This window comes from Onychomys torridus, chromosome 17 (assembly GCF_903995425.1).
Source record: "Onychomys torridus chromosome 17, mOncTor1.1, whole genome shotgun sequence".
NCBI lineage: Eukaryota > Metazoa > Chordata > Mammalia > Rodentia > Cricetidae > Onychomys > Onychomys torridus.
Window position 1 is genome coordinate 10,441,544 of NC_050459.1, and position 24,743 is coordinate 10,466,286.

At 50.8% G+C, this 24,743-nt stretch overlaps 1 protein-coding gene across 4 annotated transcripts in view; it reads left to right on the forward strand.

Moving 5' to 3' along the window:
- Tfdp1 (transcription factor Dp-1) overlaps positions 1-24,743 on the forward strand; it is a 43,716-nt gene that overhangs the window by 11,661 nt on the left and 7,312 nt on the right. For 2 of the 4 annotated variants that reach the window (XM_036166353.1, XM_036166352.1), the window contains exons 3-8: positions 9,159-9,225; positions 17,692-17,798; positions 22,255-22,376; positions 23,355-23,520; positions 23,744-23,887; positions 24,454-24,522. In XM_036166353.1, the coding sequence (XP_036022246.1) occupies positions 9,159-9,225; positions 17,692-17,798; positions 22,255-22,376; positions 23,355-23,520; positions 23,744-23,887; positions 24,454-24,522 (675 nt within the window). The remainder of the gene's footprint in view (positions 1-9,158; positions 9,226-17,691; positions 17,799-22,254; positions 22,377-23,354; positions 23,521-23,743; positions 23,888-24,453; positions 24,523-24,743) is intronic. The other 2 variants (XM_036166355.1, XM_036166354.1) reach the window with 1 other exon arrangement.

The window sequence follows — 24,743 nt, forward strand, 5'->3', positions numbered from 1 at the left end:
ACGTTGGATATCCTCTTCTACTACTCTGCACCCTATTTTTATTTATTTATTTATTTCAGACAGATACTCACTATGTAGCCTTGGAATTTACTGTGTAGACTAGGCTAGCCCTGAATTCACAGAGACCCACTTCTCTCTGCCTCATGAGTTCTGTGGTTAAAGGCATGTGTGACGGTGCCTGCTGGCTTACTGCCTTATTTCTTAGACAGTCTTCACTAAGCTGGAGTTCACTGCCTGGCCATTAGGCACAAAGGGCCCTCCTGTCTTTACCTCTCACTGCTAGGATTACACGTTTGTACTCCCAAGCCTGGCTTTTAGGTGTGTTCTGCAAATTCAAACTCAAGTCATCTGGCTTGCATGGCAAACCTTTTACCCACTGAGCCACCTCCCCAGACTTGTGAGAGCTATTTGGCCATCATTTAGCTGTCTTTTCTTTTTCCCTGTGGCTAAAATATAAATGACTTTCCCCCCTCCAGATACTAAGTGTGGACCTCATACACAGTAGATGAACACTCTGCTGTTGAGCTATACCTCAGTCCTGTGCATAGCTTTCAGCGTTTCACACGGGGCTGCTGTATACTGATTGGTGTTGGTGGGCCACGGCAAGATGGTGGCCCATGAGCCCTTGCAATGGTGCCTCCTGCCATGTTTGTGAGGATAATGCCTGCATATTGTCCGGCTTCTTGGCAGGTATCTCCACATTGTTGGGTGTATGTTGGTAACACTGGCTTTAGTTTATGTCTCTTGGTGGCTGAGATGTTAGCATGCATCGTTTGCTGGAGGTACTCAGGTTGGCCTCTGTTACGTGCCCACTCACTTGTCTTTCAGGCGAAGCAGCTGGAGTGGTTGTTGTCTGACGTGGTCCTGGATTAGAGCTTGCTTTCTTTCTCCATTTCTTTTTTGAGATCATCTCTTCCATGTTGCCAAGGCTGGCCTTGAACTCCTGGCCTCAGATCATCCTCTCACTTCTGGAATAGTGAGGACTTTAGGTCTATGCCACTGTGCCTGGCTTCTATATTTTTTAATGGTTCTTTTTGTAGTGCTGGGGATTAGGAGTTGGACAAGCATTTACATGCCTCTTTGTTTTTGTGAGTCAGGGTTTCTCTGTTTGGCCTTCCTTGGGTGTCCTAGAACTCACTCTGTTGACCTGACTGGCCTCAAACTCACAGACATCCACCTGCTACTGCCTCCTGAGTGCTGGTATTAAAGGTGTGCACTGCCACCATGCAGCTGTAAAAGTTTTCTTCGTTCCCGCCTAGCCTCCGCCTAGCCCCACGGTCCCATAGCCGTTTATAAAATAATCACTCAGAGGCTTAATATGATTTACAGACTGTATGGCCTATGGCAGGCCTCTTGCTAGCTAGCTCTTACATCTTAAATTAACCCATTTCTATTAATCTGTGTTTTGCCACATGTTCCTTGGCTGTACCGGTCTGCTGGCATGTTGCTCCTGGGTGGCAGGCTGGTGTCTCCTCTGTCTCTGCCTTTCTTCCTGTCTCTGTCTTGGATTTCCTGCCTGGCTATAACCTGACTCACCATAGACCAGAGTAGCTTCTTTATTAACCAATCATAGCAACACATCTCACAGCACCCCAGCCAAATTTTGTTAGGCACATTTGTAGAGGCCATGTCTTTGTTTCCCAGCAGGTGGTTATGGCCTTGGTAGCAGAGCCTTGTGTCCTGGGGTCTTGGTTTTTCATGTAGTTTTCAGGTGTCTGCAAAGTTTAGTCTGGGGAGTCCCCACGAAAGACAGCTTCTTTGAGGCCTTGGGGCCTCAGTGCCATTTGGGTGTTCAGGTTGGCTTCCTCCCTTTGACCCCAGCATGTGGATTTGATGCTCTTTAGCAACCTGCTGTTGGCCTTGCTCAGCCCTGTACTTCCACTTGCTCTTGTCCACTGGAAGCAGCTTTGTGATGCTTGGTAGATGAACGTGCAATCTGCTCCAGATATGGTGGCCTTTGTATTAATAATGGCTGTGGCTTGCCGCTCTGGCACAACCCTGATGAAGACCGAGGTGTTTCAGAAGGCTGGGCCCTGTGGTCACCCAGAATCTGCAGCATCCCTTGCCTCAGGAGTGTGGCTGGGGTGGGGTGGCCTACTTCCTTGTGGGGTTCTGTCCCTCAGACTGTCAGGGGGACACTCTCGGTTTCTTCTAAGGCATGGAATCAGGCAACTTCTCAGAGTGAAGGACATGGAGGCAGAGCTCAGAGCTCCCCTATGCCAGGTCTCTTGGTCAGAAGCCAGTAGGTAGATCAGCCCATGCTGCAGGCCCAGATGGCCTCCAGAGGTGACAGTGGCTCCCAGGAGGCTGGCTTCCCAGATAGGGGCTGTGCCAGACTCGACTCAGGCGCCTCAGGGCTGCACAGTTCCAGCCAGCCTGGCCTGTTTTGCAGCATGCAGGGGTCAGGAGAATGCTGAAGTATGGTTTCAGGAATTAACGCTGTTCAGCGCTGTTGGAGGGAATGTCTTTCAGGTTAATAACACATAGAGAGGAGGATTGTGGGACATTCCCTGAGAGGAATGCTGACCAGTAGTGGTGTGTTCCCAGTTGCTGGAGTCTAGGTGCTCTGGGTGAAAGCTGCTCTTAAACAGTACCACCTGACCGAAGCTGGAGGTGCAGCTTTCTATAGACTTGGGGAAGCCGACTGACCGCTGTAGCTGTCACGTCCGGACTCGTAAGAGTGCTGGAAGGTGGTGGCCATGTTGACACCGTGAGTGGAGATTAGCATGAGCAGGCCCAATCTTTCTAGGACTCATCTCTCCAGCAAGCTCTGAAGTTTACATGTATTTTGTGTCTAGTGAGGTCAGTGGCCCACCTTCCCTAGGGTATGTAATTACTTGAGTCCTCCCTCACCTGTGGGGTCTACAGAGGCATCACTCAAGAGAGGGATGCCCACAATTAGGCCATGCACATGTACAGTCCTCTCAAGGCTTTGGGATACCCAGCCTGGCACCTGTGTTGGAAGGGGCTAGTGTGTTGGTCTGTCTGCCCCGACATCTGAGGGAAAGTAACCTCTCAGCTGCCAGATAAGTGAGTAGATTTCCCAGTAGAATCCAGTGTGCTGCTGCAGGTTCCCTCTTAGGCTGCCTAGGGGCCTCCTTTCCAGGTGTCCTCAGCTGGCTCCTAGACCCCTTAGGCCACCCACACATTGAGTGCTGATGAGAATGTATTTCTGACACGATAGGTTTTTAATATCTGTGTGTTACTTCATTCATTTATTTGTTATCTGTATCCCCAAAAGATGGCAAGAGGGCTCTGCCTGCCTCTGTTTCCTAAAGAGGTTGTTATGTTCTCGTGGCTGTTGTAGAAGGGTTTAATTCTTAACTCTTCTCTCAGGTTTTGGCTGGTGAAACAGGAAGCTGCTGAGATAATACTTTCCTAGCGGTTTTTATGAGGGCATGTATTCATGACCTCATGTCCCTATGCACTCATGTGAAAATAAAAGAACACAGAGGGGCTTAGAAATATCAGAACAGGAAAGCCTCAGCAAAGGATTCCAGCAGAAGGTTTCCCTTGCAGGCCCTCACTGCCTGGCCTTCATGGTAGGACTATTGTCTCGTGTATCCCAACCTCATAGTCAACATTGTTCCTGGCTAGAGGTCAGTGTTCAGACTGCCCGGCAGTGCCCATACCCATCACACAGGTGTCTTGCAGAGAAGAGAGATGGGCAGTAGACAAATAAATCAGTTGTAAACTGGGAAGGACTTAGGGAAGAGTCATGCAAGGCAGTCCCCTGGGATTATGCCTGGGGAGAACCACCTTGGACGAGCCCCTGGCGCAGCTGGAGGTAGTGCCTGTGCCTCGGCCGGCTCCACCTGTGCTATTTTAAGTCTGCTTTTGGTCAGCATCTGATAGCATAGCTGCAGGGCTATGATTGTGGTCACCGATGCGTTTATAAAGGAATGGTGCTGGTGACCATTCTGAGCTGTCATTGAGGCCGGTACTGTCATGTTTATGAAAGATGGCCATTGGCAAGCTCCAACAAGACTTGCTAAATGAACAGAATGCCTGTAGTCTCTGGTGTTTGCGGTTGATGAGTTGACTGTCATTCTTGTTCTCTGGAAGGGGGTGGTTGTCGTGGTCATCATGGCCATTGTCATCTGCTGCTGTTTCTTACAGTACAGTGCTGCCTGCAGCAGGATGGAAGAGATCAGCCAATGTCAGCAGATATTCTTTTCTTTTTTGAGAATAGTTTATGTTGTCTCCCTGGAAGTTGGCTGGGTTCTCCAGCTTAAAGGTGTTGCAGGAGAGCAAAGTCCAGACCGCTTACTCGATGTCTGATGTACTAATGGAAAATGGGCAGGGGGTAGGGGTGTTGCTGGGAACCTTGTGAATTATGTGGCTACTGGGGTCAGTTAACCACCCTTAGATATGCTGCTGTCATGATTGCCACTGGCCAGTTGGGACTTTATAGCCTTGGATGTACCTGGTGTGACCCTGGAAATATGGTGATCAGGTCACAATTCCTGTAGAGTAAGTGGTTGGTGCTCCTGGGTGACATTGCTATTCTTTGCCACATTCTGCCACAGTAGCCTTTGGCCTCTACTCAGTTATGTTCTGTGGCCCTAGTTTGGGGTGGGGGGGAGAACTGCAGCAGGTCTTTTCTACGCTGCTCTTCCCCCAGAGCCAGGAAGGACAAGGAGAGGAGGGTGTGGCTCACACAGCAGCCAATCCTGCTGCTGGGGTGCTGTGTGGCAGTGTCACGGTCCACAGGATGGAGCTGAGTCTGCATCAGTGACTCTTTTCCAGGGCAGGCTGAGGATGTTTTCTGCTCTCTGTGGGTTCTTGTCCTTACCATTGGCCATCTGGTCCCACCGTCCTTCGTAATTGCCTCCAGGCAGGGTAGGTGCAGCTGGAGTGTGTGCATTGCTGTCAGAGTCCCAGAGCTGTGGTGGTTCAGCGTCCTCCCTATGTAAAGCTGGACTTATTCGGGTCCTTTCAGAATGTGCCCCTGTTAGTCACCTGGTGCTATGCGACAAGCATCCTCAGAACCGAGTGGCTTCAGGTGACAGTGTACATACATTTGTGGTCCTCCTGCCTCTGGGTCAGGCTTGTGCAGTGAGCGGCTTAACTAGGAACTCCCTCCTTGGAATTGAACTCTGTGCAGATCTGAGGCTGTCTGGAGACACGTCTACCTCTGGGACAGTCTCCCCTGCCCGCACAGGCTGCTCAAGCATTCTTGTGACCAGTCTGCCTGTTTCCCAGAGAGAACTGAGAGGGTAGAGAACATGCTGACTGCAAAGGTTGAACTGGCATTCCAGCTGCCTGTGCTATAGAGTCCAGTTCAGCCAGGCTAGCAGTCTGTCTCCGTCCCTTTGACTTCTGTGATGAAGATACAGGGAAATCTACTTCTTACAGGGCTGGTCTTTGTAGGTCCAAGATCAAAGGCAGATTTGATTTGCTCAGTAATGGCTGTGGCCGCCTTTTTTTTTTTTTTTTTTTTTTTTTTTAAGGAGATTGAAGGTAGATTTATTAAGGAAAATTGAGAAAGGGAGGCTCCAAGGGAGTATATTCTTCTGGTTTCTTCTTGCTGTGTCCCTTTGTGGTGAAAGGACAGGCAGCTCTCTGGGGTTCCTCTTGTTAGCGCCCCAATCTTCACAAGGGCTCTATCCTCTGGCCTCATGGTTTCCCGAATGTCCTACCTCTTCTTGAAGGTTGCATTCAGCAGGTGCATGTGGGAGGCAGATGTTAGACTGTAGCGGACCTTCTAGGGGTTGTCTTCTACTGCAAACTGTGGTCTGAGGTACTGATGGAGGGTAGGAAGTTCTCTGGCATGGTCAGGTCTCTGTAAGAAGGCTGCTGGCCACCAGTGTCAGTTAGAGATTGGGTTGCTGATTTTCAGGGCTCTGAGGAGATCCCTCAGTGGCTTTGTTTTCTAGTGTCCTCTGTGGAAAGGGGAGCTTGCATTTTCTTTGTGATGTTGACACCAGTGTGTTATGAAAGAGTGCCTCTGCCATGATGCACTGGGGCAATCTGTGGTGGGCCTCAGGCGGCCAGGAGCCTTCTGCTGGGTCTTTTGGGTAGATTTTCTCTACTGATCTCAGGCCTCTACTTGAAAAGGGACCGAGGATAAAGCTGTGTATTTACTGCTGGCTCTGGGAAACAGATCTGTCAGGAGCATTGTCGTGAATCATGCCCAAAGCCAGTGGTTCTCAGCTGAGGTCAATTTTGCAATCTAGAGGTAATTTTGTTTGTCATTCTGGGAGGTATGACTGGCACGTAGTGAGGAGGAGTTGGGGGATGTTGCTGAACACACTGTAATGAAGGCTAACCCCCTCCTGGGAGCTCTCCAGGCACCCTGAGGGTTACAGGTGTGAATCAAGAGTCCAGCCAGACGCTGGGGTGGGTGGTCAGTGAACTGGTAGGCCGAGGCTTAGGTTTCCATTCAGTTCCTATGGCAGCTTTCTGAGCAGTGACAAAACACCAGGGCGTCAGCAAGGGATTGACTTGGGATTTGGGGGAATACAATGACTCTTGTTTGCAGGCATGGCTGGAACGGTGGGTGACAGACTAAACTTGGCAGTCCTCTGGGGCTTCATGTCTCTCTTTCCTGTCTTGGGCCATTGCTTCCTGATTCCTTTTGAGCTTGATGGCCCCAAACTGAGTCTTGTGGAAAAAGTGTGCCTGTTCACTACATATCTGACGCTCAAGAGTCCTGCTGGCCATTCCTGGCCAGTGAGCTCTCTGGGGCGTGCTGCAGGAAGCAGGGGCTGAGGTGAAGGAGGGATCCTGCTGGGCCAGATGGACGGCTGCGCAGACCACCTGAGTCTCTGGGCTGTCTCCCTGCAGTGATGCAGCGTCCAGAGTTGGGATGGTGGGTTCACATCAAGGCTGAGTGTGACCCCAGAAGCAGGAGCAGCATAGCTGAGGAACTTCCTAGGTAGCCTGTCCATGCTGGCTGCATTTACCTCAGGGAGTGATCTATACTGTGGTTTCTGTGAGTGGTAAGTAACCTAATAAAACTTGGAAACACAAACACAGCACAGTGCTATGTCCCTGCACTAGGTTGTGTTCCTGTGTGGTAGACTTGAGTTCCATTGAGGTAGACTCTTTAGTGGGCAAGGAAAGAGGTGGTCCTGTCTGCATCACCATAGCCCAGGGAGTCTTCTCTGCCAGTAACAGCAAAAGCTGCTGCCCCAGTGTGGTCCACCTTAGGCTGCTTTGGTAGTCAGCTGGTAATCGGAAAGGATACTTACAAAGCAGTAGTGTGCTGACTTTGGAGAGCGGCTCTCCCAAAGAACCCCACAAAGCTGGTGTGGGGAGTTGGACAATACAGTCGGTAGGTGCCAGAGAATGGCAAAAGGGGGTGATGCCCCTGCGCCTGCTTGTCCAGCATGAGGATGAATCTATCCTACTCAATCAGACCCAGACACTGGCGACACTTGGGGGCAGAGACAGGAACAGTGGTTATGGCTGTACCAGGAGCCCCACCCTCTCCCCTCCTAAGCCCATGGAGCTGAGGGAGCCTGAAGGAACACTGCTCTGAGCTATAATTGCTAAAACTGGGACTCAGGATCACTAGACCTGTTCCAAATCTCCAGGCTGTACCTACCTGGCCTGACCTGGTATTCGGTATACCTTACTCACTGGCCCTGGGGGCTTGGCCTTTACCTCAGAGGCCTCCTGGCCTGGCCCACCTGGTGTTAGCCTGGCCTGCCTCTGTTTAGCTGGTGTAAGCATTCAGCTTTGGCGTTCAGCTTCTTGTGCTGACAGTCAGCCTTCCCTGCTCAGAGGTAACATAGCCTTCCTTCTGGCCTCCCCCTCCTGACCCTAACCTCTGCGGCCTCAGCCCCTTGGACTTTTGCCTGGTTTTAGTCATCGACTTTAACCAGCTCAGGCTGTCCACCGGGTCTTTCTTTCCTGGCTCTTTCCTTGTGACTGTAGACAAGGCTTGGTTCTCCTGCCATTACTAGCAGGGTTCACCCACCCTGCTATAACTTCTTCATGGTCACTAGTAGGTTTTAACCTACTAGCCTTGCTTTTTCCCTTTTTGGCTTAGGGGACATACCTACCTACCTGCTGTTTTCTAATCTCTTGGCTTTACTCTGTTGGCCTTCCCAACTTGGTCCTCCCAATTTGGCCCTCCTACCTAAAGTACTTTTTAAATGTTTGCTGACTCATTTTGGGGGTGCCGGAGTGTGCCTGAAAGCAGCCCCTCCACTCTTAGCCTGACACTCCGGCCCAGGTCTACCAGCTTGGGCTGCAAGCTGTCCCCCTCGGCCTGCGTACCCACTGGGTTCCTGTAGGCCCCTGTTCTCACCCGTACGTCCTTGCATTAAATTCCTCCCTGCGCCTCCTGGCTTTCCCCACCTGACCCCAGTATCTTAGATTACCTGGTGGTGTCTTTATTCCTAGCTTTAGCTTGGACTTTACATACCTGGCTTTAGTCCTCTAACTTTACCACCCTGGCTGTAATTTAGCCCGATGCTCTTACCTGCCTCTTCCTGATACGTGGTGTGCCTGTCTGTGCACCTGTATTACCACATGACTTTGTTCAGCCAGCTTTCCAGCCTGGCCTGCATGTGGCCCTGCCACCGTCTCCAGGAGCTTATGGCAGCTCACTTTTCTCTTCTGTAGGAGATGGGTGTCACACGCTGGGCTCTTCTTGGCCACTGTCCCCTCCTCGCCTCTCTCTGTTCCAGCACTTTCTTGTGTGGAAGTGCATTTGGAGGAGCATTTGCTCCAGCGCTGCTGCTTGTCCTCAGCTCCGGCCAGTGGCCGTGTGCAGTTGACCTTGTTGTAACCCAGGCTTTCCCCCCTGGGAGGGGCCTAGCCGTGATGTCCCTTCCAGGCTTGACCTGTTTGGTGAAGGCGGGAATAAATGTTTTCCACAGTTTCCTGGAGAATGGCAGTCTGGTAAGATCCTTCCTGGTGTTCGTGCTGACCGTCAGACACCGTGCTGTCTCTCACCTATCACCTGATGACCATGTCCCTCTGCCATCAGTCCTGGCTTCTTAGGACTGGATTTGCAGGTCATCCTGTTCCAGCCGTGGTGGCCACTGGAAGGTTGTAGCCCTGGGGCTCCACTGCCAGACCAGAGTGATGCATCCCAGAGTGACAGGCCTGCTGTATGCTCAGTGTAGGTCTGGTGTGTTAACAACTTTGCTGTGTGGCTCTTGAGACGTTGTATTTACTGTTGTTGTTGTTACTTTCTGCAGGCCAGTCTAATTGAAGCCAACGGAGAACTAAAGGTCTTTATAGACCAGAATCTTAGTCCTGGGAAAGGTAAGGGAGCCTGTTCTGGAAATGTAAGTCTGCTCATGATTGTGTGGTATGCGATGCCTTCTAAGTACAAGGCCCACTGCAGCGCTTTGAGACATCAGGAAATGCAGGAGAGTGTGAAGAGGGGACTCGGCATGTGTGTTCTCTGCCCAGAGATGGGTGCCTCACCCCAAGTGCCCCAGTGCTCCAGTGTGGAGTGCGTGTCTTCGCAGGCTTATGCCTGTGTTTTAGTGACTCCTAAAGGGAGCTGTTTTCTTAGGGAGCCTGGTGTGGCAGGAGTTGCGTGTGCCAGGTGGAAGGCTGTTGCCCACCTTACCAAGACCCCACAGTGTGTTTTAGCCTTGGTGTCTATAACACAAGCAGCTGCAGCATCCTGCTCACTCCCCTGGGTTGTCTCTGTGTGTGTGTGTTGCTTTGCCTCTGTGTCCAGTCCCTGTAGCACCACATCCCCATAGCACCAAGCTGTTTCTACAAAGTACTGTGGCCTTGTGCTGTGGCACTACTAAAGACCAAACTTGTGGAAAGGTCCTGTTGTCCCTAAAAACATTTCCTTTAGGTCAGGTGAGGGCCCTATGAACATACAGCCTGTGTGGAGCCAGAACTGTGGCGTGTCAGGGTTCTAGGTTCTGTTAAGAGTTCCTTGTTTCTGGTTTCTCTTAATTGTTTGCAAATGTAAAACCAGCTCTTTTCTTCTTAGTAGTGAGGTCCAGGAAAGTGACTGTCTGCAGAAGAGGCTCTGAGGTCTTGAGAACAGTCATCTGGCCCTTATTTGGCCGCCTCTGTGTTTGCCCAGTCATGCCATTTGTTTCTGGTGACTTACATTCTGCATGTATTGGAGCCCAGGCCCCCAGGGGCCGGGTCCTGGGCCACTGCTGTGTCCTCTCCCTGTGACTTCTCCAAGCCTCAGTATGGGCATAGAAGTGAGAGGATTTGACCTCGGTCTTCAACACCCCCGCCCCAGCCTCAATCTTGGTACTTGTGTGGTCCAGCCCCTCACAGTGGGACACACTGCACCCTCAGTCACGAGGGTGGTACAGGGCCTGGGTGTCCACCCAGGCTGTCTCCTTGTTTGTTTGGTAGGGATGGGCAGTGGCTGGTGCAGGTGTGGGTGCTTTTCATCTTCATGGTTGGCGGCATTCGCCTGTGTACAAGAGAGGAGCTTCCGTGCCACTCACAGGACAGTGCGCCTTCGGCCGGAGTTTCGGGCACAGCATTTTCCATCTAGGAGACGGAGCTGAAGTAACTGGAGGGAGCGACCTGTTCCCTGGAATGATGCTCCCTCCTCTGGTGTTTGCTTTGAACTCTGCTGTGGCCTGCCAAGCCATGCTTTTCACACGTGTGTGATTAGATGCACACAGGTCTAACCTTGAGCTGCAGTTGACCCGTAAGGAGGGTTAGGATATAGACATGTACATGGCACATGTTTAAGATGCTGTGCGTGTCAGTTCACTTCTGCCTCTGTTTACTCCTGGCTTCTGTAGTCAGCTGTGACACACAGCTTCTGCCCTTGCACGAGCTTTGGGGCAGGTTGGTGCTGCTCACTGGATTGGCTGACACCCTGTGTGGACCAGTGCTCCGCCAGTACTCAGGATCGCGTCACTTCACAAGCAGTGGCTTGAACTTACTCTCATGGATGCTGTACATTGATTCTGGTTTGGGAGTTCTGATGTTTGGGAAATGCACGGTGATGTCTCTCTTCACTCCAGACCTTCTTCCCTCCCCAAAGGGTGAGCATTGCTGTTAGTTTCTAGAGAATCTGCCTAGGTAGAACTGTCTGTCTGTGGGATTTGCTTCCCTTGCTCCTGACAGATGTCTTGGGCAGTGAAAGTGGAGGTTTCAGAGAGGCCTGAGTGGACGTACTTGCATAGAGGTAGTGCCGTGAGGCTCGGGAGCCCAGGTCCTTCTAGTACATGTGAATTCTTGTCCCTGTGCCATCCAGACACTACCCTTTAATGCATGCTGGGCCTTCTGTCCCTTTGCTGATGGAGTAGCAGTAGGTTTCCATCCAATTGAGGGCTGAAATAACTCTTCACTAGTGAGTTCCTTTGCCTTTGCTTTTCAGCCCAGGAGTGCCAATGATGAGTGTTGTGCTGCCTCTAAACTGCTCATGAGTTTTCTTGGTTGTTGGTGTAAAATGCCTATCAAATCAATTCTTGTCACTACATTGGATCTCTCTCTCTCTCTCTCTCTCTCTCTTTCTCTCTCTCTCTCTCGTGTGTGTATGTGTGTGTGTGTGTGTGTGTGTGTGTGTGTGTGTGTGTGTGTACACGCGAGTGCATTCTAGAGCCAGGGGCCATGGCAGTCATTAGGCAGGTGATCTTCCGCTGTACCGTACCCTGGTCTTGGAACAGCCTGCAATGCCTGTTATGTGTGGACAGCAGGACTCCAACCCTCACTTGTACCTTGTGGCCAGAGTAATCACAGCATTTTACCCAGGAGGCAGCAAGAAGCTGGGGCGTATGGAGGCAGGACTCACCCACGTCCCGCCGCCCGTTCTCTCATCTGGTGCCTGTGCTTAGTTTACACGTACCTAATGAATTCACCAGGGGAAGTTGCTGCACAGAGTTCTGGGCATGGGTGACCTGGCTGGCGGTGCTGTGGCCTGTCTCAGAGAAGGGGTACCTCCCTGATGAGATGGGGTCCTGCTTCATTATTGCTTTGGTGCTGCTGAGCCTGGGTGACTGTAATCTGCCAGGCCCTCCTCCTAAACCTGTTCATTCACACTGTGGCCTCCCAGCCCTGTGAGAGGCCTAGGGCTCCCTGTGTCATCTCCCCCTGCCCTTTTCTAGTGCTGCAGAGGGGCCTGTTTCAGTCACACTGTCGGTGTCCTCCAGAGAAACCGTGATGGAAATTGTCTTGTGTGCACAGAGAGGTTTTGGTTGTGGGGCAGCAGGTCCAGAGGCTGCATGACAGGTGTGGATGCTAAGGTCTTAGGGAGAACTCTACAGGAAGCCTCTGGCTTGCTGGTAACACCTTCACCTGGTCAGATGTGGCCCACCAACACAGAGACTGTCTTACGAGTCTCTACAGAGAGAAGTGGGCAATTCAGCCTCAGCAGACAGATACATGGACCTGACTTTTCAAGTCTTTGAGACTCAGAGCCCCTTGGTCCCTAAAAATATATTAAACCCATAACAGTATACATTTCCAAACTGTTTGGACAGTAAATGTGATACAGCAGGCTTTCTGGCACAGCCCTCTTGGCTGCTTCTGACTTACCACAGCACAGTGTTTGGTGGACTCTGTCATGCCATGGTGTCACTGTATGGGTTCACTGCTCCTGGATGGTGACTTGGCTTTGGGTCCTGGGGCCACCGTCTACGGCATCTCTACACTTCCTTCCTGCCAGTGCCACGTTGGTTCCAGCTGCTCACATCCTAACCAACATAGGGTAGTACTGTGTTTTCAGATTTCTCTGCTGCCTGTGACCGCCCTCTTACCTCTGTGACTCTGAATTGCCCACAGCGCTCTGCCCTGAGGACCTGTCAGAGGCTCCTTCCTGGACACCTGGCCTTGGGTTCTGCCATTGGACTTCCTAACATGTCTAATGCTTCTCATCTCTTGAGTTTCTTTCCCCAGGGGTTTCAGCAAATGCACATCTTCCTCTAGTCTAGTAACTAAGGGATTACACGCTCCTGGGAGAGCCACCACCCTGTCCATGTGTGCATGTGAATATGTCCACATGTGCTAAGCTTTGGGGCCCTTCCCAAACCTAGTGTGTGTGCTGGGAACGTCTTTGGGATGACAGTCACTGTCTGTACTGTGATTTCAGTTTCTGGGCGCTTGGTCCTTTTGCCACAGTTTCTGAGAGTTGTGCAATGCCATTTCCTGCCTTTCATTAGCCACCATTTATCTAGAGCTCTGTCTCTCGTTTGGACAGTAGTCTGATCCCCCTTTCCAGAAGTTCTAAGGTACAAAGTGGCATCTCCAGCTCCTTGCCTGCTGTGGGTTATTGTAGTGCGAGCAGCCTGGCTTCCTGCCTCTCCGGGTACTGTGTTAGACTGCTTTTTCTCTGGGTGCTCCACATGCGGCCTGTACTGTGCTCCTTAGCATCCTCTAGCTGATAGGATCACTTTGCACCCACAGTGTGTCTGCATTTCCTTTCTGCCTCAGGATTGTGTCTTTGGCCTCAATGAGTCTCAAAGGCGAGAGAAAATTTTAATGATAGTATGTGCCAGAGCCTAGTGTGGTCTGTGTGTTCTTGGACATGTTAGCTACCATGGTGGACTGCGCCCCAAACATGGGTCAGGTTTATTTGTGCCTCTCCAGGTGGAGGGGCACAGGCATCATGAGAGGCCTCTCATTTTGTGTTCTTGGCCTTTTTTCTGACTTCATTTTCCATTTTTAGTACCACAGTGACATTTCTGGAGATTTAAGCCTGGTGTGAAGTGCTGCTCTGGAAGCCAAATCCTGTGTGTGTGTGGGGTCACCTGGAGGGCGTAGTGCCCCTATTCTGTGTGCCCAAGTGATACTTGGTATGTGAGTGGTGATGGAGGGTCCTGATACTGTGGACTGTGGCCACATCGTCCTAAGCTAAAGCAGGCATTGGCTCAGAGCCCGCTTTCCTCAGCCTCAGAGGTGGGGTTATTGTCTAGCAGACCTGTCAGTGTGGGGATGGCGTCCCCTGGAGTCTCCCTGAAGGAAGAAAGCTGTATTATAGATGTTTATGTACCCACCAGCAGCCACTGTAGGTAGGTCCTTCAGGGTCTTACAAACCGGCAGCGTTCTGTGGTCCTTACAAGATCAGCAAATAGTGCTAGAGCACAGTGGGGATAGCTCACTGTAGGCTTTAAAGGCGGCAGACGGCCAGGAGGCATGTGCACTTTTGTTACTGACCGGAACAGAGCGCATCATAACCTCTGAGATGCCTGGCTCAGCGGTTGGGAAACTGCTCTTCTGGAAGTACGCTGTTCCTAGCACCCACACAGCAGCTCCCTTCAATCTCTAACTCCACTTCCAGGTGCCTGGATGCCCTCTTCTGGCCTTGTCAGGCACTGCATCCATGTGGTGCACAGACATACACAAGCAAAACACCTGTGTGCATAAAGAGACGATTTAAGACAAAGTTTAGAAGAAACTGTAAAGGTCTTGTTAGAGGAGTGGGGCAGCTGAGATCCCCGCACACTGCTAACGAGCATGCACACCAACCCCTCATGCATGTTAGGAAGACCAGCGTGTCCCTGGGGGACCAAAGTGGTGCTGCCGTAGCCCCAGCCACCCCTCTTGGGGCTCTTCTCAAGGGAGGTGACGTCACTGTTGTGAAGACACTGCCCACTGGAGTAGTCAGTGGCTAAATGACGAAGAAATTAGGGGAATTATATGTTTTAAGGAAGTGGAGATTTGCCATTTGCCACAGTGGAGGTGAGCAGGAAGGATATTGTGCTAAGACAGTAACCCAGAAACACCATCACTGTGTGGTCTCACTTACATAGGAAACACAGCCGTTGACCTGGGGTTGGATTAGGGGAGAGGAAGGAGGGACGTGGGTGGAGTGGGGAGGTAGGGTCCCCTCTGTTGGTGTGCAGCATAAGGCCTTGTTTCTGTTGAGATGTGCTTGCTTCCTGCTCTTTTTTATTTTTATTTTTTTAATTATTTTTTATTATGTGTATTGGTGTCTTGCCTGCATGTATGTCTGTGCACCACGTGCCTGCCAGGTGCTCAGGGATGCCCAGAAGAGGACGTCAGACCCCTTGGAACTAGAACTTCGGATGGTTGTGAGTCACCGTGTGGGTGCTGGGAACCTCTGACCCATCTCTCCCACCCCTGAGTTAGCTGCTCTTGCCCCCTAAAGCAATAGGCAACTTGGCTACGAGAGGTGATGGGTATGTTGACCCATATTACACTGGTAACTTTCTACCATTTGAGTGTGTCTCATGACATCACATGTATCTCTTAATATGTGTGTGATTAAATATATACAAAATAAGCTGAGTGGTAGAACACCTAGCTGGTGTTTCCAAGGCCCTGGAATACATTCCCATCATTAATTTTTAAATTTCATGAGTATGGGTGTTTGCTTGCATGTGTGTATATGTACTACCTGTGCGCCTGGTGCCCCTAGAGGCCGGAAGAGGCCTTGGATGCCCTGGAGTTACAGACAGTTGTGAGCCACTCTGTGGGTGCTGACAACCAAATCCAGTCTTCTTCAAGAGCAGCAAGTGCTCTCAACCACCGAGCCGCCTGCTTAGCCTAGTTTTGTTTTTCCAGACTTATTTCAATCATATGTATGCATGCGTATGTGTGTGGGTATACACTCGAGTGTGGTACCCAAAGAACTCCGGCACTGATTCCCCTGTGACTATATGAGCCTGCATCCTCATCGGCAGTGCCAAGAGTTCGCCTCCCTGTATCCTCAGCACTTGTTACTCGGCTTCTTGGCAGTAGTCTGGTAGGTCAGGTGGACTCTCGGTGTAGTTGCGATGATCACTTTCCCTGGCTAAAGCTGCTGAACAGTTACTGTTAACTATTTTTATACTTTTGAAAATTGTGTGTCTCATTTGCTCAGTTATTGACTGGTTTATTTCTTCCTTTGGTGTTGAATTTTTTATTTCTTTTTATTTTGACATCAGTCCCCTGTTAGATGAGTAACTGGCAAAAGTTTTTCTCCTATTTGGTAAGCTCTCTCAACAGTGGTGACGGCTCTGTTCTGAAGGAGCTTTTCCACTTCATGTAGTCCTGTGTGTCGGTTCTTGGAGTGGTTTTCTGTGCGTTGGAGCCCGTCCTAGAAAGTCCTTGTCTGCATGTGTAGTGTCAAGTGTTTGTCCTGTCTTCATCTGGTGGTGTCAGAGTTTGAGGTCCTCCTTTAAGGTCTTTGATACATTTTGAATTAATTTTTGTGCAGGATTATGTAGATTAATTCTTTTGCACATGGAAATCCAGTTTTCACAACACCATTCAAAGAGACTGGGGTTTTGTTTTGTTTTTTTTTTTTTTGGTTTTGTGGGTTTGTTTGTTTGATTTTTGGCTTTTTGAGACAGGGTTTCTTTGTGGGTTTTTTTTTTTTTTTGGAGCCTGTCCTGGAACTCACTCTGTAGCCCAGGCTGACATTGGATTCACAGAGATCTGCCTGCCTCTGCCTCCTGAGTGCTGGGGTTAAAGGTGTGCATCACCACCATCCAGCGAAGAAGAGACTGTTTTTTCTTTGGCATTTTTGTTGAAAATCAAGTGTCTGTAGCCCCTTGGCTTTGTTTCTGGATCTTCTGTTTTAACGCATTGACCTGTGGATCTGCTTGGTTACTGTGGCTCCAATCTAAGATCAGGTATTGCCATACCTCCAGCAGGGCTCTTTGTGCTTGTGGCTATTCTGGCTGTTTAGGGTTTCTTAAGCCTCCTGATTGTAGACTGCTTCCTCCAGCTCTGTAAAGAGCGTTAGTGTTTTGATGGGGACTGCATTGAACCCATGCATTGCTTTGGTAATAGGGCTGTTTACTTACAATCATTTTTATGCTGGGATTTAGATGAAGTGCTTTTGTGGCACGTGTGAGGCTCTGGGTTCAATTCCTAGACATGCACTAAAAGGAAAATCAAACAAAAAACTTGGGAAAGAGCCGGGCAGTGGTGACACATGCCTATAATCCCAGCACTCGGCAGGCAGAGGCAGGTGGATCTCTGTGAGTTCGAGGCCAGCCTAGTCTACAAAGCGAGTTCCAGGACAGCCTCCAAAGCTACAGAGAAGCCCTGTCTCGAAAAACTAAAAAAAAAAAAAAAAAAAAAAAACTTGGGAAAGCTCACTTGTCGACCTTTTGGCTAAGGTCAGGTTGGGGAACTCTGACTTGTCAGTTTCTTGTTGGTTGGGGAACTCTGACTTGTCAGTTTCTTGTTAGGTCAGGTAGGGGGACACTAGGTCTTATACTTTGATAATTAAATCTGAAGATAGGAAGGACCAATTACAAAAATGTGAATGTAATGTTTTAGGATTTTTTTCTGAATTCTGGCAGTGACACTGTCCATATAGTGATATTTAAAAGCATTTGGTTCCTTTAAAAACCTTTTTATTTTTCATGTAGACACTTTGTGTTAGAGTTAGCTCTAGTTTGTGTTCTGGTTGTTCTGTTACAGCTGAGAAGTCAGCCGCCTTTGGTGATTCTGTGTATCAGTCTTCGTGTTAGGAAAACACCTTAGCTGTTCTTCTGCATTTTGCCACATTAAAGCAAAGAGGTGGCCATTTTATCCCCAAGACATGAGAATCGGGGCAGGGCTGGGCTGTTGATGACTGGATCAGCCTCTGGGGAGGTGTTGTGGCAAGTCCGATGGCTGCTGGAGAATGAACCCTGCTAGTCCCCAGGCCCAGAACTTCCTTAGCCAATGCTCAGGACCAAATTTGGGACAATTGTGACTGAGCTGTAGGTCTGCAGTGTCAAAACTAGGGAGGTCGGGTTCTTGATAGAAACACCATCTTCCTGGAGCTGCCCCTTTTAGCCTCTGCTCAGAGAAGCAGTTTGAGTCTTACCCTGTGCCCTTGTGTTCCAGGTGTGGTATCTCTTGTAGCTGTCCACCCATCCACAGTGAACACACTTGGAAAGCAGCTTTTGCCAAAAACCTTTGGACAGTCCAATGTCAATATCACACAGCAAGTGGTAAGTGGTAAGACACATGAATGTTGGGTCCTATGGCATGGGCTAGATGTGGGTGGTGTTGCTGTGGCCACAGTGTTCCTGCGTGGTGGAGGTTGCTTGTAGGAGTTGACTCTCCTCTCTCAGGGGTGCATTCTGATTCCTGAAAGTGTGCACTGCTTTTTGTTGTACATAATGCTCAATCTTAGAGTCTTCAGTGTGCCCCTATGTCAGGGAGTATGGCAGTAACCTAGTGGATGTAGGTGGACTGACCAAGGCCTGAGCAAGCTTCCTGCTCCATGGCTTCCGTTGCCAGAGCTCCGAGCTTAGAGTGTTCCCTCTATGGTACAGCAAGTTCTGTGGCCTTCCTCTGTAGCCACTGTCTCCTCGCTGAGAAGGGATGGAGGAAGGGTGTGGCTGTGTGGCTATGGCCACAGGAAGGGACCGGCACCATCCCCTTCCTTCATTGAGTAACAGTCAAAGATGTGGAGCCCCTGGAGGGCCTTGCAGCTTCCCTCGGTGTGATTTGGCCTCCGGTCTGTGGGGTGGGCTTACCTGTAGCTGGAGCTCACGCAGGATGTTTTAGATTCCTATCTTTCATCCAGGGACCTACCTTCTTCCTGGCTCTGGATTTTTCCCTAGCCTCTAGATATTCTGGGAAACCTGGGCCTTAGTGACATGCATGCCTCTGTCCTTGCCCATATACTGCTTTCTCTCCCAGTGTCTTACACCCACCAGCCTCAAATCTTCTGGGGAGGGCGTAGCACCCGCCCTGGTTGGGACTGGGTGCTGTCCCTCAAGTAATCCTGGGGCCTTAGGACTCCCTAGCTTAATTTTTAAAAATGTATGATTTTTGTTGTGTTTCTATGTGTGTTAGGTGAGCATGTGTGGAGGTGAGGGGACAGCTTGCAGGAGTTGTTTCTTTTCCTCCACTGTGGGTCCTGGGGATTGGTGACAAGTGCCTTTGTCAACCGAGCCTTCTCACCAAACCCTCCTCAGCCTTTCACTTGGGCCTAGCTGTCCCTCCATGCTGTGGCTTTCCAGCCACACGGCCCTCGCCCCCAAAGAGATTCTGGGCTAGGATTTTTGCAGCTGTTGTTGGGGCCCCTCTGCGGCAGTCGGGTTTTCTGTGCTTCGGCTTGGAATGTGCCGTATTTACACTCTCTGGTGTCCTCTAGTCTCCTCAGTGGATGCTGAGTGTTCGGGGCTTTTGTGAGTGTGTTGCCTGCTTTGTCTATATGTAACACACATACCACATGTGTGCCTGGTGCCCTTGGGGTTCAGAAGAGGGCATCATATCTCCTGGAACTGGAGTTAGAGATGCTTCTGAGCCATCGTGTGGGTGCTGGGAATCAAACCTGGGTCCTTGGCAAGAGCATAACTTGGCTCTTAACCACTGAGCCGTCGTCTTTCAAGCCCTTTTTTGTTGTTTATTGTTTGCTTTGTTTTGTTTGAGATACGGTATCATTATGTACCACTGGCTGGCTTAGAAAATCATTTCGTGTAGACTAGGCTGGTGTCGAATTCCTGGAGCCTTATCTTCTTCTGCCTCTTCCTCCTTAGTGCCTGGGTTGAGGGTGAGTGCCACCACACCTGCAAGCATTGGGGTCTTAAGTGTCGTGGCTGTGGGGAGAGCCCTGGCCTCTAAGAACCCTACAACCCTGTGGTATGGATCTGGTTCTCCTGGGGCAATGAAGAAAATGTCCTTCCCACCATGAACACTGCACGGAGAGTTTGAGCAAGTTGTTTTGCAAAATTTGTGCCCCAGGAGGTGGGGAGGAAGTTAATATGAGGTGATTTAAACTTTTATTGATCTGGAAATCAACGTCTGATTTGAACTGAGCTTCATTGGAAGAGTGTGGTGATTGCTGTTCTATGCTTTGCACTATAGTACTGGTGAGGGCTTACACGCTGCAAGTGGGTCCTTTTGTTTCGTTTTGGGTTTTGGTGGTGCTAGGGATTGAACCTGGACCTCATGCGTTCTAGGTAAGCAGCATATTGCTAAGCTGTATCCTCAGCCTGGCATGTTCCAAGTGACCCTTAAACTGTCATATATGTCGCTGGGTGGCGCTGGCACACATCTTTAATCCCAGCACTCGGGAAGCAGAGGCAGGTAGATCTCTGTGAGTTCCAGGCCAGCCTGGTCTACAGAGCGAGATCCAGGACAGGCTCCAAACAGAGAAACCCTGTCTCGAAAAACCGAAAAAGAAAAAAAGAAAAAAAACTGTCATACGTCAAAGGTTTGGGAGAAATAGTTAGGTTGATTCTAATGTAGGAGATGATATTTAACCTCATATGTACATGGGAAGTGTGACCAGGGCCGCCGCTGCTGTGTCTCTGGCGCTTGCCCACCAGGGGCCAGAAGCTCTGGGACCAGACCTCTGTTTCTCCATGAGAAGCAGAGATTGTTCTGAAGGTAGGACCAGAGCATCTTTGCAGAGTGGCTATAGTGTCGGAAGGGCCAGTGTTCCTGGGAGCTTCTGTTTCCTCCATCCTGCAGCCAAGGGTCCGGGTGCAGATGGAATGGGACCCACTTCCTGTCGGAATGGCTGGGCCTTTAATGCCCAGGCATCTGGCTCTCCTCTTGTCTTTCAGTCTTTCCCATCCCACTTGCTGACATTTCCTTGGTCTGCTTCCCATTTTCTCTTGCCTGCATGGCCTCCCACTGCTGCAGCTGAACTTTATTTCTGCTGATCCTGATGCCAGCAGCATGTGCACACAGAACCAGAGCTTGTTCTAAGCAGTGTGTGCACATGTGCAGAGAGCCACGGGCACACAGGGTTGAGCATTTGCCGAGCATTTCTGTGCATGATGGTGGAGCATAAACTTAGAGAGGCTGGAACGTGTGCATGCCGAGGTAGATAGCTCCACCTGTATGCACAGCCTGCTCTCTTTCTGTTGTCAGATCCACAGATGTGTGGGCCTGAGGGGAGCTCACTGTGTGCTATACCTAGGATATGCACAGGGCCTCTGAGCAAGCTGTGTCTGTGTGTCCTGATGGACGTAGGTCTCAGTGAGAAGCGAGGCTGCCTGTGGAGGGGGCCACCTGACCTTCCTCGGCATAGCAATTCAAGAAGTGCTGTGTGGAGCAGTTGAAGCTGGGAGTAAGTTTTCTTCAGACCCAGTCATTTGGCAACTTCTTTGTGGGCAGTGGGTAAGCCAGACACGAGTGCCCTCTTGCACAAGCACAGCTGTAGCTGCAGGCAGGTGATCCAGCTACGCTTGAGTCGGGGTGTTGTTCCTCCTGCTGCACAGGAGACTGAAGGCCCTCACAGCCGGGAGCTCCAGGACCTTCTACACAGCTGTCATGCTTGTGTGGGATGTGAGACCGTGACTATCGAGCACTACCTCTGGCAGGGCAAGAAGCTACTCCTGTAACTGCCCTTGTGGTTTGTGAGGGTGGGGAGGGCTTCCCTAGTCCCACCTGAGAGAGCGAGCCAAAATGCACATCCTTCCTGTGTGCTCAGCATTTCCAGCACTGTGACCCAGTGTTCCCAAAGTGTCCCCACATCTTCACTGGGCAAAGGAGGGTATTTGGGATCCAGGCATCTCAGTTATCCCCATAGAATTTGGTCACGAGGGACTTTGTAGTTTGGGATTTACAGAGGTCTTTTTGACTTAGAGTTATGTGTGTAGCAAGATTTTTTGACATAGTGAGATATTAGCTGTCTGTATAAGACAGTGTCTTGTGTGTTAACTAAGACAGGCTTGTGTGTTAACTAAGGGAACCAAAACAGCAGACCTGTACCAGACACAGAGAGAGGCGTTGCTGAGTCCTCAGTGGGGTGCACTAAGAGTGGGCCGCACATCCACCCATGGTAGAACTGGTTACCTTGACCCGCAAGAGCCGTCACCTCTGAGCAGGTAGACTGTTAGCTGTGTGTGGCCCAGGGATCCACCTGTCCGTTTTGGATCCCAGAGACTGCAGAGAAGTGTCACAGGCACTTGGACAGAGGCTGGTGCCACTTTGGGGCTGGAGGAGGGACCCACTGTCTGTCCCAAGTTTGCACTTGATCTGGCTACTCTTTTGTTTACTGAATACTTTAGACAACATTTTTATCCTTGTCTGTCTCACTAAGAGTAAAGCCAGAAATGTGTTAATGTCCTGTTATCAAACCTAGCCATCAGTAAGTTGCCTGCTTGGTGTGGGTGTTACTCAGTGCTCTTTGCCAGGGGAGGCCTGCCTTGTCCTCTCCAGTGTCTAGCGCTCTGGTCTTCTGTCTTCTCAAGCTTGCTCACCTGGCTGAGACCTCCTGGTGCTTCTCCTAAGTCTGAGCTAAGTGGGCATAGTGCCAGGTGCAGAGCGGCGGTGGCGGTAGTGGTCACTGCTGCTGCTGTTGCTGCTGTGGGGCATCTGCTGCCTTCTCGCCGGCCAGGCTCATGATGAGGTGCTGCCGTGGCTGCCCGTGTCAGCAGATGACAGAAACGGCAGTGCCATGATGTGGAGGTGTCTGATTGTTCTGAATTCTCTTGACTGTAGGTGATTGGCACGCCTCAGAGGCCCGCAGCATCCAGCACTGTTGTGGTGGGAAGCCCGCACACTCCCAACGCTCACTTTGTGGCCCAGAACCAGCCGTCGGACTCCTCGCCTTGGTCTGCTGGGTGAGCGCCCCGCCCTAGGGCAGCAACTGCCTAGAAACCCCTCTCCTGGCCACGTGTCACATGGTCTGTAATGGACACGCCTGAGTACGTGGAGTTCAGTGCTCCCATCTCATCTCCGTCGGGGCCAGAGAGCGAGGTGCAAGCCTAGCTCGTGCCAGCAACTGTGGGGGATTTGGAGCTCTGGGCCACAAAGAAGACACAGCGGCCTCTTTCTATGACACGACCACTTTGAAACTTTTCCCCGCCGGCCGGGCATAAGTGTGCAGATTGTACCTGCTGCCACAGGGTGTGACTTCTACTGGGTACCACTTCAGGGCTCTATCCTGTGGATGGTCCCTCCAGGGCTGTACTGTCACTGAGATCGTAGCAGACATAGAAGTAAAGTGAGCATCTTTCAAGGTCACAGTGTGTTTTTCCTCAAAAACACACAGCTGTGAAACCACATCTCTTGCTTCAAAATCATCTGTGCCCCGAACTCTAGAGGAACTTGGCGGCTCTTGTTCCGGTTGTGATTTAGTGAGGGCACACATACGGTGTGCTCCGTGACTGGAAGTTCACGTCATGGTTACCCTCCTGTTACCACATGGCCATCAATCTAAGCACTTGCCTTAGGTCACGGTATGAGCCCCGAAACTTCCTGAGTTTACACTAAAATGTAATGCCATAATCTAATGCCAGCAGATGTCTTTAGAACAGCGGTGCCTAGTGTATGGTCCGGGTCAGACCTGTGCTGACTTCTGCCCTCCAGTTGTCTGTCCATCTGCCCTGACATTACAGGCACGGGTGTGTGAACTGGTCTTGTGTGTGTTCTTTTTCTGACTTGAGAAACTGATACTTACCAATGTCCTGCTACATTAGGGTGGAGCCCCTGCCACCTGCCTTGGGGCTGTGGGAAAAATGGGCCTTCTCTGAAAGTGTCCTGATTCTCTCCATGCTCCCATGACTGCTAACAGTGTCTGTTTTTCTGCTGTTTGAAAGGAAGCGGAACAGGAAAGGTGAGAAGAATGGCAAGGGCCTACGGCATTTCTCTATGAAGGTGTGTGAGAAGGTGCAGAGGAAAGGGACCACCTCCTACAATGAGGTGGCTGACGAGCTGGTGGCAGAGTTCAGCGCTGCTGACAACCACATCCTACCAAATGAGTCAGTAAGTGTTCTGCAAGTCCGTGGGCTTGGGTGGCTCAGCCTTTCTGGTTGAAGCAGTGGTAAATGCTAGACAACTCCTGGTTCGGTAGAAGTGACCTGGGTTGTCCGCAAGACCATTGTCTCAAAGGATGGCTCAGGAGTGTCCCCTTAGGACATGCTTGTGATCTGAACCTCGAGTGTTCATTTCCAAGCAGTCCAGTCACCAGAAGGCTGTTGTCATCTAGGCTTATGACCAGAAAAACATCCGGCGGCGTGTCTACGATGCCTTAAATGTGCTGATGGCCATGAACATCATTTCCAAGGAGAAGAAGGAGATCAAGTGGATTGGCCTGCCCACCAACTCAGCCCAGGAGTGCCAGAACTTAGAGGTGTGTTGCCTAAAGTGGGCATCCTTTGTCCTTGCTCACTTGAGAGGGCTATACCAGGTGGCTGAGTTGATGTCATGGGGTCCCTTTTCATTTCTTAGCCACCATTGGCAGGCGGTTTTTACATATGGTTTTGGGGCAGAGAGCTTAATTCTCAATCCTTGTTCATGGGTTTTGTTGTTGTTGTTGGTGGTGGTGGTGGTGATGGTGTGGAGGGGGTAGTGATGGTGTGGTGTAGTGGTGGGGATGGTGGGGGTGTGGTGTGGGGGTGGTGGGGGTGGTGATGGTGTAGTGGGTGTGGTGGGGGTGGGATATGGTGGTAGAGGAGGTGGGGGTGTAGTGTTGGGGGTGGTGGGGGGGGGTATGGTGGGGGGTGTGGTAGTGTAGTGGTATAGTAGTGGGGGTGCTTGGTGGGGGGTGTGGTGGTGTGGTGGTTGTTGGTGGGGGTGTGGGGGGGTGTGGTTGTGGTGGTGTGGGGGGGTGTAGTGGTATAGTGGTGGCGTTGCCTGGCAGATGCAGTTTGTCAGTCTGTGTACTGATGTGCACCCTTGTCACTGTTCTGTCTGCAGGTGGAGAGGCAGCGGAGGCTGGAGAGGATCAAGCAGAAGCAGTCACAGCTCCAGGAGCTCATCCTGCAGGTAGCAGCCCATCTGAGCAACCCACCTACCCTCTGGGAGCAGGCTGTTGGTCACACAGGCCTTATTCTCAGAGAGGTTGACTGAGCATGACGTCCAGGGGGATTTTCAGCCTGCGCTGGGCACCAGACACTGTACTGGGCATGTTGTGAACTCGGTAGATGTTGTTCTTGACAGCTGCTGGACAGGGAAGGCATGGTAGTTGAGGCTGTATGTTCATGTGA